The sequence below is a fragment of the Phoxinus phoxinus genome (genome assembly GCF_949152265.1).
Source record: "Phoxinus phoxinus genome assembly, chromosome: 16".
Lineage (NCBI taxonomy): Eukaryota > Metazoa > Chordata > Actinopteri > Cypriniformes > Leuciscidae > Phoxinus > Phoxinus phoxinus.
The window spans coordinates 14,012,911-14,026,103 of NC_136891.1; the positions used below are offsets into that span (position 1 = coordinate 14,012,911).

The 13,193-nt window shown below is 36.8% G+C and overlaps 1 protein-coding gene across 5 annotated transcripts in view; it reads right to left on the reverse strand.

Annotated features, from left to right (window-relative positions):
- Positions 1 to 13,193, reverse strand: part of cdk19 (cyclin dependent kinase 19) — a 72,393-nt gene that overhangs the window by 37,365 nt on the left and 21,835 nt on the right. For 4 of the 5 annotated variants that reach the window (XM_079639062.1, XM_079639060.1, XM_079639061.1 and 1 more), the window contains exons 3-7: positions 10,969 to 11,079; positions 9,221 to 9,361; positions 1,303 to 1,360; positions 468 to 599; positions 250 to 393 (exon numbers count right to left, since the gene is read on the reverse strand). In XM_079639062.1, coding sequence (XP_079495188.1) covers positions 250 to 393; positions 468 to 599; positions 1,303 to 1,360; positions 9,221 to 9,361; positions 10,969 to 11,079 — 586 coding nt within the window. Of the gene's footprint in view, positions 1 to 249; positions 394 to 467; positions 600 to 1,302; positions 1,361 to 9,220; positions 9,362 to 10,723; positions 10,767 to 10,968; positions 11,080 to 13,193 lie in introns of all 5 variants that reach the window. The other variant, XM_079639063.1, reaches the window with a different exon arrangement.

A 13,193-nucleotide genomic window follows, 5' to 3' on the forward strand; every position in this document is an offset into this window, starting at 1 on the left:
TGACTATCATGCATTGTCTATTTTAACACTTTTCTGAGGGTATTGCAGCTCTCAAACTCACAGTCTGCTTATTGGCCAGAAACTGCCATGGCCTAATTATTCCAATTTAGATATATTAAACTGATCAGTTTAGATTAAAGTGGTGATGAAAAAGTGTTTTGATTTAATTAGAATGAAATCCAGTGAATTCACAGACTATAATAATGTAGTGAGAAAAGGTGGGTGTGCGATAAGTTAAGGGTCAGTCACCTGCTGGGAAGCCCATGACGCTGAATATGCGATCTAACTGGTCATGATGGAAAGGATTGCTGGTTTTTATGTCCTCTTGTCGACAATGGAAGATTGGTTCTGACGTCAACAGCTCTGCAAAGATACAGCCTATTGCCCAAATATCTAAAATGAAACAGAATATTAAATACGGATTAGATACGAATAGCGCAGCCTGAAATACACAGTGCATAACTTACCAATTGCTTTGGTGTAGTGTCTTGCCCCGAGCAGTAGTTCGGGTGCTCGGTACCAGAATGTGACGACCACTGGGTCCAGATCAGCCAAAGGCTTCAGTGGAGAGTTAAATAGTCGAGCAAAACCCATATCAGCTATGACACACAAATACATTAACATAATAAATATCCCCACTCTGATCACAGGTACTCAGCTTTGCATTTAGTTTTTCATTTACAGAGGAAGATTATCTGCTAATAATGACCAGTTGTTGTATGCATTTTAATACAGGTAAAGGACTGCGTTATGGTCTCTTGACAGGTGGTTTCAGGGGTGGTGATAATGTGGTGTCATATCTGAATTATTAAAATAGTACATTTACATTCTAGGGATAATTTGATTAATATAAAAAGTTGAAAATTTTCTAAATTGAATAGGATATACAATTGTGTGAGAGATTAAATTATAAGTTGTGCTGCTTAAGTGAAGTGTCTCCAATGCTCCAGCAAACATTGAAAGCCACAGAGTAACCAAACACAAAAACAAATTCCACAAGGGATAAAAATAGCGGCCACAGCCTTCAACAGTCATCACCCAGAATAGTGCCTTGTGTAAGACAATGGCTTCACATTTACCCAGACTGAACCTACAGTATAGCCCGCCTAAGCTCTCTAAAGCTTGACGACATCACCTAAAATAAAAAGAAAATTGGCCAAAAAAGAAAAGGTTCAGCAGAATGACATACTATATCCCCTTTTCCCCACATAATTTGCTACCAAACTCTAATTGAAGGCATTTTTCACTAATAAAGTCCTGATAATTATATTGCAATTATATGTAGCCAGTACAGCTTTTTACCAATTTTGACTCTTCCTCGCTCTGGGCCCTCCCCCATTACCAGGATATTGGCAGGTTTCTGAAAAAGAAAGGTCACAAATGACCACAAATTATACATCTGTTTCTCTGAGAATGTCATGTGAACTTGTGGTGCTACGGCAAAACATCCTCCTCGACAAATGGATGAGCTAATTATTCATTCAACTTTGGGGTAATTCATATTTTTGCTTTGATCAAGTCATGACCTCTTAGCGGCTGTGTATCTGTTCACACCTGCGTGAGCCACACAGCCATGACATCTATTTTGTTTATGGAAATGTTCAGTCTCACAGGGAAGCTGCAAGCCTGTAGAGGCAGGTGCTTAGCTATTGCTCTTCTAAATGACACACTTGTGGGCGAAGTCCTCTTTATTATAATATTTATGTCAAAAAAATGTTAACTGCATGAAACCTAAAAATGACTATACAATTCTAATAAAGCATACTATATTTCATAGATTGAAATGTATATATTGTTTAGTAGGATTAGTACTAGCAGCACCAAACAGAACTGCAAAAATAATCAAATTTCCAAACGGCACAACATCATTTTTCTGTCATGTTTTTAAGAGATCACAAATTATTTCATGACACTGGTTTCTGTATGTTTGGTGCCACCTAAACAGAAATTATGTACTTTACCTTTAAATATAATCAAATAAAACGTACGGACAGAAACGATGTTACTGCATGTGGTTGTGGGTGACTGATTGTTGCATCAGTAATGGTGTCTTCTAATTATTCCAAGACTCTTGAGTTTCTATGAGCCTTAATGAGGGTGTGTTGCTATGGGAACAGTAACCATAAGGTTTCTGTAATTCAATCAACACAACACTGCCTTCTCAAAATTGCTGTTGTCACTCCCTTACCATTTATATTAAAGAAAATGTTGTCATCATTTACTCTTTCTCAAGTTGTTCCAAACCTATATGAGTTTCTTTCTTCTGCTGAACACAAAAGAAGATATTTCTAGATATACCCTAATCCTAACCCGATAGTGAGTACATGTTGTTACTTAATATTACTTAGTACTTAAATGTATATTTACTGTGTAACAAAGACACTTGAAAATAATTTTAGTTTTCCCTACTATGAAAGTCAATGGCTACCATCAACTTTTGATTACTACCATCATTCTTGAAAATATATTATTTTATGTTCAACAGAAGAAAGAAAGTCATACAGGTTTGGAACAACATAAGGGTTAGTAAGTGATGACAAATTACATTTTGGGGTGAACTATTCCTTTTATATGAATAAACATCATTGAATGAATCTAGTCAGTGTGAAACAGCATAGACAAAACATTTAGGGAGTCACACAAAAACAACACACACACACACACACACACACACACACACACACACACACACACACACACACACACACACACACACACACACACACACACACACACACACACACACACACACACACACTGAGGGTCACAGTAGACAGTAACAGTATGTAACACACTGAGGTCAGATACAATACACACATATACACACACACACATTTGTTTTGCTATACTTGTGAGGACTCTCCATAGGCGTAATGGTTTTATACTGTACAAACTGTATATTCTATCCCCTTACACTGCCCCTATCCCTAAACCTACCCATCACAGGAAACATTCAGCATTTTTACATTTTTAATAAAACATTGTTTTTTAAAGCTATTTGAATTATGAGGACTCATGACATGTCATCACAAACCACGTTTATGTTGTAATACACATGTCATTATACAAATTTGTGTCCTCATAAATCACAAACAAGAGCACACACACACACACACACATGCAGGCACGCACGCACACAATATTTTTCCTATATCTTTATGACATTTTTGGGGCTTGAAACTTATAGGACTTTATATTAAGTGATTAAACTACTATTTATTAACATAACATTTAAATTAATAATTTGATACAATTATTGTATTCTCATCTGAAAAACAATGGCATGTAATTATTTTCTGTAATTGCATCTATAATTACACCGTTAAGCCATCCCTTACACCTTAACCAAACCTTAAACCAACCCATACCACCAAACCTGTCCTAACCTTAACTGTATCCACCTCAATAGCAAAAGTGTTTTACAATACAACATTAACACAAGTAAATGGTACCAAACTATTATTTATTTTTTGTAGTTAAAGAAATCTAATATGAAGTGGGACGTATATAATGATCCTTATGCAAGTTTGAAGTTTCCACTAATTTCAAAAATAGTTAGCTGCCTCCATTAAAAGAATAGTTTACCCAAAAATAAATATTCTGTCATTATTTACTCACCTTCATGTAATCCATATGCTGTTGAGCTTGACATATATAGTTTATATGCAATATTGTTGTATGAAAAAGCATATGGGTTTAGAATGAAAGTAAATAATGAAATAATTTTCCTTTTTTTGGGTGAACTATTCCTTTAACACTAGTTAACACTAAACTGCACAAATTGTCTCTGAGGACAATAAAAAGAAACATATGCTTCCGAATACAAAAGCATTGAATATCCTGCTGAAAGATCACATTTATAATTCATGTTGACTCTAAGTCTAACAAAGTCTATTTCTCTTATATACAACTGGGTTAATGACACAGAGTATGCTATTGATCCACACACACCAGGGATTGATGGGATTACACAACAGCGGAGAGACAATCAGACAGCGACAACTTTCCATTGGATTCAATCCATATCAGTCACCATTAACAGTAGCTGAACATTACACACACGTTTTAGTTTAGTTCAGATTGGAGGATCCAGGGATGGACTGAGTAAGTCAAACTCTGTTTCAGAGTCTATCACTGCAACAAAACCAGAAAAAAAGGGCCTAATACAGTGAAAATACAACTTTACTTTCTTCTTACTTTGACTGTAAAATATTCTCTTATGTAAAACAATTTGCATAGATGATTGGAAAATGGGCAATGTTTTAAATAAGCCAAAACACCTTCAATAAATGTAGACATATAGTATGTAGATTATGTAGATGTTTTCATCATTTTGTCAGACTTTATCAAATATACAGAGCATCTGTGCAGTGCATAATCCTGCCTGTATCTCATCAGATGTTGTGTATTTTTTAAAATAAGCAATGAAAACTGATGATAAAACTTCTGCTGATGGAGATTTGACAATTTTTGCAAGGTAAATGGATAATAATTGTATAATTAACTGATAAATAAGTGATCATTTAACCATTAATGAAGACACCTGCTGTTAACCAGCAGAATCACTGAAGGAAAGAGGAACAAGATGAACCGAAAAAGAGACGAGCAGAAACACAAGAACTACAACAGTCTTCTCACCACAGCTTTAGATGAAATCAACTGAAGATAAAAGAACACATTCAATCTCTCAAGATCTCAGCAAAGGAGGATTTGACTTTATTTCTGTCATACGTCTACAGAAGTTCCTATTGAGAATTAAGAGGATGATGTTTTATTGAATGTTTTATTGAATTATGTAATTTAATGGAATTATGGAATTAAATAATTTATTGAATTATGACCATTATGGAGATTAGTGTTTGCTTTAGTTCTACCCTTGAGTGACCCTACAGTGCGCGTGTCGAAAACAAAAACGCCCATTGCCATAACGTCAGCTCTGCTTGTCCTGAGGCTTCCTACACCGTAAACTAAACACAGAAACGAACAATGACATCGATTTTACTATATCAATCCGAGCGCGAGTCTGATAATGAAACACTGGAAGAACTAGTTATTCAACCCGAACCTCCAAGGACAACTCGAGCAGGGCGTTTCTCAGTGATACACTAACGTTACTCAGTTTGAGGTACATTATGAGATGTTGCAACTGTAATTCCTCACCATCAGCATTAAAAAGTGCATGTCCATCAACAAACTGATTATTTTACTTGTACTTGTTTATTTACTGAGTATTTTTCTAATTTATTGCGGTGAACATGTGGAAACTGTCTCAATAACAGTGCATGCATTAGCCAAGCTCTAGCATCAATGATTGATGTAACATAAACGTTGGTAAAACAAATCTTGCTCCATGCTTAATCTTTCCTCAAAGTAGTGAGAACAACAGACAATCTGCATTAATAAACACAGTTTTATGCAATAGTGGGCCACAACTGATTAGCAGAAGTATTTCAGTAAGACATTTTATTTTGAACACCGTCTTTCAAGAGCAAGCGGTTTGCGAATCCTGCATTGAACTCCGAGATTTGAGAAGCAGACATATAAATGAAGGGAACACAGCAAAAGTTTAGGATTATACTGCTGTGGTATTGTGGTAAAGATTATTTTTAACCACTGATTCTTCACATGCTCGTCCTTGGGCAGTGGAAAAAAAATGGCTTTACCTTGACATTGTAGAGCACAGAGTCTTCTTGACATGATGCTGTCCAGTGTCCACAGGAATCAGCTGCAGTGTCTGAGGTTCAAGTTCCCTGGTGTCTGCGCACGCAATAAGTGGGCGGGCAATATGCTAATGTTTCGTCTTGACATCACAGCGAAACGGCTTATAACTCATGAAAAACAGTTCATTTCATTGACTCTTCGTCGACTTTTACTTTTGAAAGACAATAACTTTACATACGGTGAACTTTCAGATTTAACACTTTGCAGGATGTTTTCATTCACTTAGAGCTACTGTATGTTACACACTACATGAAAGGTCATTTTCAAAAATCCATAATAGGGGCCCTTTAAGTAAGGGATTATGTAGAGCGAGGCGGTTGTTATAGCGAATACAACCCCGACAGGCCGATCGGGGTCTTGAATCAGCCTGAAGGGGTTGTTTTCGCTGTAACAACCGCCTCGCTCTACATTATCCCGCTTATTACATGGCTACCTACCAAATAAATCAATAATTTGACACAAAATATTGATTTAAAAAGGAGTTTATTGATTTAAAACCAATTGTATTGCTAAAGAACACCGTGTCCATGGCAACGCTCTGTTTTTCATGGTAGCGGTCTGTTATCCTTAGCAGCGGTGTGTTATCAAGAAATAACAGACCGCATTCTACATTAGAATTCAACCAAGCCATGTAATAATAAGTACCGGTAAATATATTCTCTTTCAGCAAGTGCAATAGTGTTATCAGAGAACAAGATGTGGTACTAAATAGAATTATGTTAAATACAGCTGTTGTGAAAAAGATAATTAATGCATTGGCATTGTGACATCATAAACAGTGAAGATTTCTCAAAGACTTTTGTTGTTAAATCGTTTAACTGGTCATTTTAGCACTTATACAAACTTCAACAATGGTGGCAGCATTCTAATAAATGACAAAGCAGCATGACTTATTCATGCTGCAATGCATGCTGGGAGACATGGATGAGGTTTTTACCATATGTTGCCATGCAGCATTGCACTGCAGCATGAAGCATGTCACCACTGTTGAGATTCATAATGCTGATTGTTGAAGTTTCTGTGTCTAAATAATAGAGCAGCCCAAAACCTTTAAAATATCACACCAAATGGCATGGCTAGACGTACACTGCTGTAGCATCACAATTCTGGTATAGAACGACACAACAAACTTATAATCAGTCATCTTATAAATTTGATTTATATTCAGTAAACCAGGTCACTTTATGATGATTTTGTCACTAGTATTAAAAATGTTTTAAGGTCAACTATAGCAAGCACTGACTATTATGGTGATTTCAAACTAAACAATTATTTTCAATAAAACATCAACATCTAAACCGCTGTTAATTCTCAATAAGAGCTTCTGTAGACGTATGCCAGAAATAAAGTCAGTCTGGTTAGTAATAAGTGAAGCTGGTAATGCTGTTTGCGGAGTTGTTTAATCCTTCTCTGCTGAGATTTATCTTTTATTTATATTTCTGTTCTTGTTGTCTCTCTTTTATTCAGTCATTCTGCTTGTTAACAGCAGGGATCATCATTAATGCTCAATCATCACTTAATTAATCACTTAATTACTTAACTGCAACATATATTAAAGATAGGGTAGGCAATATGTTGTAACACTCCACAATATAATGCAGATTCTAAACAAATTAATAGGAACAAAGTCCTGTTTCTATTTAACTAAAGAGGAGAAAAAAAATACTACCCAAAACGGAAAACTCAGGAGCCAACCAAAGTGTATTATAAAAAAAAAAATTACAAAGTACAAAAATACAATGTTACAAACTTTACAACTCAGCGATGGTATACTTTATATGTGTTGAATCGTGAAAGTTTTTGAATGAGAGTACGCTCTCTCGAAGACCAGAATGCCGGTTCCTTATATGGGAAAACCACGTAGTCTTTCCTGTTAGGGTTACAGGCCCTCACGTGACGCAAAGACACAAGCCATTCTCGCGATAACAATGATCGAGGTCAAAGACACATTAGTCACGGCAAATACAGGCTACAGGGAAAAGCAATTAAAATAATTGACAACGACATATTTAGTCTCAGTCAATAAATATAGATCAGCTTTTCCTTATGTGGCCACATAACACTTTTTTATACTGGTTGAAACTCTCTTCACATCCTGATAGCAATCAATAATATAAGTGGTCTAAATATCAAAACATGTAAATCTTCTGTGGAAGTTTTAGGACAAAAAAAAATGTCCGTCCAATCATTGCATTTCCAAATCAATGAGCTTATGCTGCATTCACGCCATGTCACAATCTTAATTACGAGATGGCAACCTGGAGCTTAACACTCTCCATAATAGGATGTATTGGCTTGTTAAAGAGCATACAAGACTGAACATAATGGCATTTGGCATGCTGTCAGTCAGTGCAATTACATTGTCATGCCAGCAGGTGGCGGCAATGGACTGTTTCTATGAGCGAGTCATCAAGCCGTTCATTCAACTAATGCGCTCAAGAAAGCAGATTCATTCATGAATGAAACAAGGTGTTGAAATTAACTGAACTCTGAGTGCCACTTTACAAGGCTCAACCGAAGAGCAACGCGTCATCTGGGTGAGGCTGAAGCTGATGTTTTACTTCATAGAGACCAATGGCATTGATTCAATGCATTGACCAGTGCTGAAGCCAGCCATGGGGAATCACCTTTAAATGATGAACGGATACTATGACAAAGATATCGCTTTCATCTTCTGACAACTGATGGCAAACTGATTTTTTTTGCACAAATATATTGCTTGACCAGAAGAAGGACAGACGCAGGTAATCACACACGCTCAGATTTCCCTGTCGCTATCTGCTCTGTGTGGGAGTGTGTGTGTGTGTGTGTGTGTGTGTGTGTGTGTGTAGGAGCTGCCTGAGCCCCACCTCAGACACTGAGAACAGATGACAGAGGCAGTGAATCAGGTTTGTTGTATTAAATCCATTCCGAATGTTCCTCCACCCATGTTTTCTTTAGAACATGACACATGCATGTCTAACTACTAAGTTTGATGTCATCAAATTGGATCAGTTCATAAGATTTACCAAATTTAGTGACTACCGTTTGAGTCATAGAATGTGATTATCGGCCGATAGCGATATTCATTTATTTTTCATTTGCATCTGCTTACATTTGAGATTGTACGTTTCTGCTTCGTTTTGCCTGTGTTTTGATCTGGAGATACTGTACTTGTTCAGAAGATGTGTATAGCAGTGAAAACACGGAAGCTTTTTCTCAAAATATGAGATCACTCGTCAATAGCAGGGAAAGAGTTAAACGTGAAAATTGTCTATTGTAAGGGAGGCAAAGGACGTCCTGAACATTTGAATAATTTTGGCAACTGAACTTCTCTTTCTACTCTACTGGGTGCTGCCCTTGTATTATTCTATGAAGAACATAAAATAATACATGACGTATCTGGCTGTATTCACACTGTCAACAAATTCCAAGTGAATGTAAAAAAGCGGAACAAAATAAATCAGATACGTGTAGAAAGATCGGATCTGTGACCAACGACCTTGTGTTTAGCACTCACCAGGTCTCTGTGCAGGACCCAGTTGGCATGCAGGTAATGGATGCCGTCCAAGATTTGGTAAAGCAGCGACTTCACCATCCCCCTCGGTAGTTGCATGGGCTTCTTGTTGGCCTTTGACGCTCGATGAAATTTTATGATGTGCTGCAACATAAGAATGGGTAACATCTGAGTTTGTGACAGTTGTGAATTATATGATCACAAGAAATCTTTTTCCTCTAGTGTTTCTGCTGCCAAGGTCACACACAACCAATTCAAGATCAGTGATGTTTACCAGTAACATCTGCAAACTGTCCTGTACTCCTCCACCTCACATATCTCTGATTACGGATGACTTTGCAACCGTTTTCACTGATCAGGTGACAAGCATCAGTTCAATCAATATGCAGATACAATCCTATCACAAAGAGAGGATCACTTGCATGTCAAATGACTGAGTGCCAAGATCAAAATTCTCTTAAAATAACAGATCATTTGACCAGTTTACATAAAAACCAGTTTAACAAATACTATTGGAATAATATTCATGAATAAATAATTCATGATATTAGCATTAAAAAATACAAAAATAAAATGAGATGTGAGATGAAAAAATATGTGTTTTTGTTTTTAAAAACGTGAGATCCCACACAATAGTGTGAAACAAAACTGCAGAGCCGCAATGATGATAAATAAAAAAGAAGCCAGGGTCTTGAGATGTGTTTTTAAAATAATAACTTTTTTTCAGAATTTTTTTTTTTTTGTGTGGTATTTTTGCCTTTATTGGAGCTGGACTATATGAAAGGTGGAAGACAGGAGACAGGATCGGGAAAGGACCAGAAGCTCAGACACAGAAGGCACTCAAACTCTAAAGCGCAACGTGTCGAAGAACTGTTCATGAGGATATCAGCCTTGACAAAGTTGAACTTCTTTTAACTTCACAGAGTGACACATAATGCGCAGAGGTCGTCGAGCTCATGTTTACATGGGAAAACAATGACGCAGCAGAGCAGTGGATCACAAAAATGCTTTCTGTCTGGACTGGCGCTAAGATACGGTACACATACTGAAGGTGTAACTAAAACTTTGTGTTGCTATGAACGTTTTTGTGACTTGTTTTCTCAAAGATTTTGAATATTTTAGCTATAAATAACTAGTAAATTGTTCAGTAGCTTCCTCAGCTAATTTCTCAAAGGATTATTTAAACCAAATATGAAAACGTAATTTACTCAATCTCATGTCTTTTGAAACTCATTTGACTTTCTTTCTTCTGTGGAACACAAAAAGAGTTTGCTATGGCAGAATGTCCAAGTTGCTCTCTTCCTAACAATGAAAGTGAATGGCAACCACGGCTATTAAGCTACATTTTCAATGGAAAATGTTGTGTGAATACCTGAAATAACTTAGCCCTAAATTTCAGTCATTGTCACGCAAAGCTATCGTATGAATTTAGATGACCTTGAATATAATTTACAAGTATGGACTTGTTTTGTGATGCTTTTTGAACCCCAGTCCCAATCCACTTACATTGCATGGAAGAGCACATCTCAGACATTCTGCTAAACATCTGCTGTTGTGTTTAGAAGAAAGAAGAAAAGAAAGAAAGTCATACAAAACTGAACCTAAAATGAAATGGGAAAAAAAGAAATGAAATAGAAATTGGTCCATAAGATAAAATCTAAAGTGTAATTATTAAAGCATTGCTGAACCTAATAATGTACATGGTAAAAAAGTATTAAAATACAAAACGTTTGTATACAGTATATACTCACCCACAGGTCATGCTCAGCATAGTCAAACAGGAGCCAGACCTTCCGGTCGCTGTGAGAAAGAAAAACTTTCTGCAGGGCGATGACATTTGGATGCTTCAGCTCTCTCAGTAACTGCAGACAGAGAAAAAAACATCATTGTTTATTCACCAGTTTATTCTCCAAACATCTTTGGCTTACACTTTATTTTAAGGTGTCCTTGTTACAGTGTAGTTATACGTTTAATTACCAGTACTGAGTATTATTAATTAGCAACATGTACTTACTACATAATTAGGGCTAGGGTTTGGTTTAGTTGCTTGGAATTATGCATAATTAAAATGCCTAACATTTTTACGTATATTTACATCAGAGAGTGCAGAACAAACACTGAACCTGTTAAAGGTACACTATGTAGGAATTCCGTTTTTGTCAAACAGCGACCCCTAGAGTCGCTGTGGAGTACTTTTACTGTTGTAAATACCACTCACGCAGAGCCGTCTCTACACTCACGGCCTGATCCCCTCCCCCTGTATAGCGGTACCTGTTCAGAAGGATGGAAGCTGTAACGAGTGGAAATAAGGTGTGGCCCCTTTAAGAGCTGCGCCCTGTTGAACTGTCGGCAGTCTATATTGTATGTGCGCCTCGAACACCCCATGTATGTGGCGCCGGGTTATTTCTGTTTGATGGTCATTCTCATCCTATTTTTGTTTATCAAGTAACGCTGTGGACGGTAGAATGTTTGACAGACAGTTACAGGAGTTCGATTGGGGAATAAAGTGCAAGTTGTGAGATGCCAATCGCCTCCGTGAGTCTGTCTGGCCTCTGTAATAACTGTAATCGCCATCTTTCCTCCTGACACAACGCGTTACAAAGCGTCGGACATCGAACATGCACATATAGCCTTTGAAGATGTCTACTAGTCCATCAACAAGAACACTAGGTAAGCATTGCTGTTGCATCTATTGCTGCTTTTTAGCTCTCGCCAACGAGTGAGAGCTTGTTGCAGTCCAAGGCCTCTCCCACCAGTCTGCTCTGGATACGCTTACCAGAGTCAAATACCACCTTGCTTGAGTTCTCTTAGCAAACTTTTAGCGATTAGTGTTCCTTTTGGTAAGATTTGTTCAATGTGATAGGTATGCAACAGTATGCAACTACTATAATGGTTGATTGCCGTATATAAATCACACTAACGGAGGAGAATCAGATTAACAGTCTTTAATGACAAAATGCTCAGGAGAACAAAGAAACAACAAACATAATACAAACAAAAAAGAACAAAAAACTGAGGAGAACTCAGGGCTTAAATGAGTGGAACAAGCGAAGGGAACTAATTAGGAAACAGCTGAACAGAATGGCGTAAGTTGGCAGAAGGCCTTAATTAACCCCCTGTCGTATGGATTACTTTTATGGTGGATGGATTCACTTTTTCGAACTTCAAAATCAGGACCACCATTCACTACCATTCTAAAGCTTGGAACATCAAGGATATTTGTAAATATAACTCTGATTGTGTTTGTCTGAAAGAAGAATGTCATATACACCTATAGAAGGCTTGAGGGTGAGTAAATCATGGAAAATTTTTCATTTTTGGGTGAACTATCCCTTTAACTGTATGGGTCCATTCTTCTGTAACAGTTGGCTGCCGTATTTAAATCGCACAAATGAATGAGAATCAGATTAACAGTCTTTAAATGACAAAATGCTCAGGAGAACAGAGAAACAGCCAACTAGACACAAACAAGAACAGATAAAGAACTGAGGAGAACTCAAGGCTTAAATATGTGAAACAAACAAAGGGAACTAATTAGTAAACAGCAGAGACTAATGACAACTCAGGCAGGCAGGAATTAGAAACAAAGCAAACAAGACCAAAACTGAACATAACAGAATAACAACCAACTGCTAAACCTTTAACATCAAGGCTAACTTCCAAACATTTATTGGCACAACTACAACACCAATTTTTTATTTTTTATTTTTTACATGGGAGCTACTTAAGGGGGCATTTGTCTTTTTAAATATAAACAATATCATCTGATAGCTATATGGTTTAATTTATTTAGAGGGTTTTTTTTAACACTAAATGGAACTAATGAAACTAGAAAAATAATCAACAGCATTAAATATTTAGCTATAAAAAAAGACCTTAAATCAATGAGCCAAAGTACAAATAACGCCTTTCCAACAATGTAAAAAAAAAGAGGTCGGAAAATGAGAGAGAGAGAGAGAGAGAGAGAGAGAGAGAG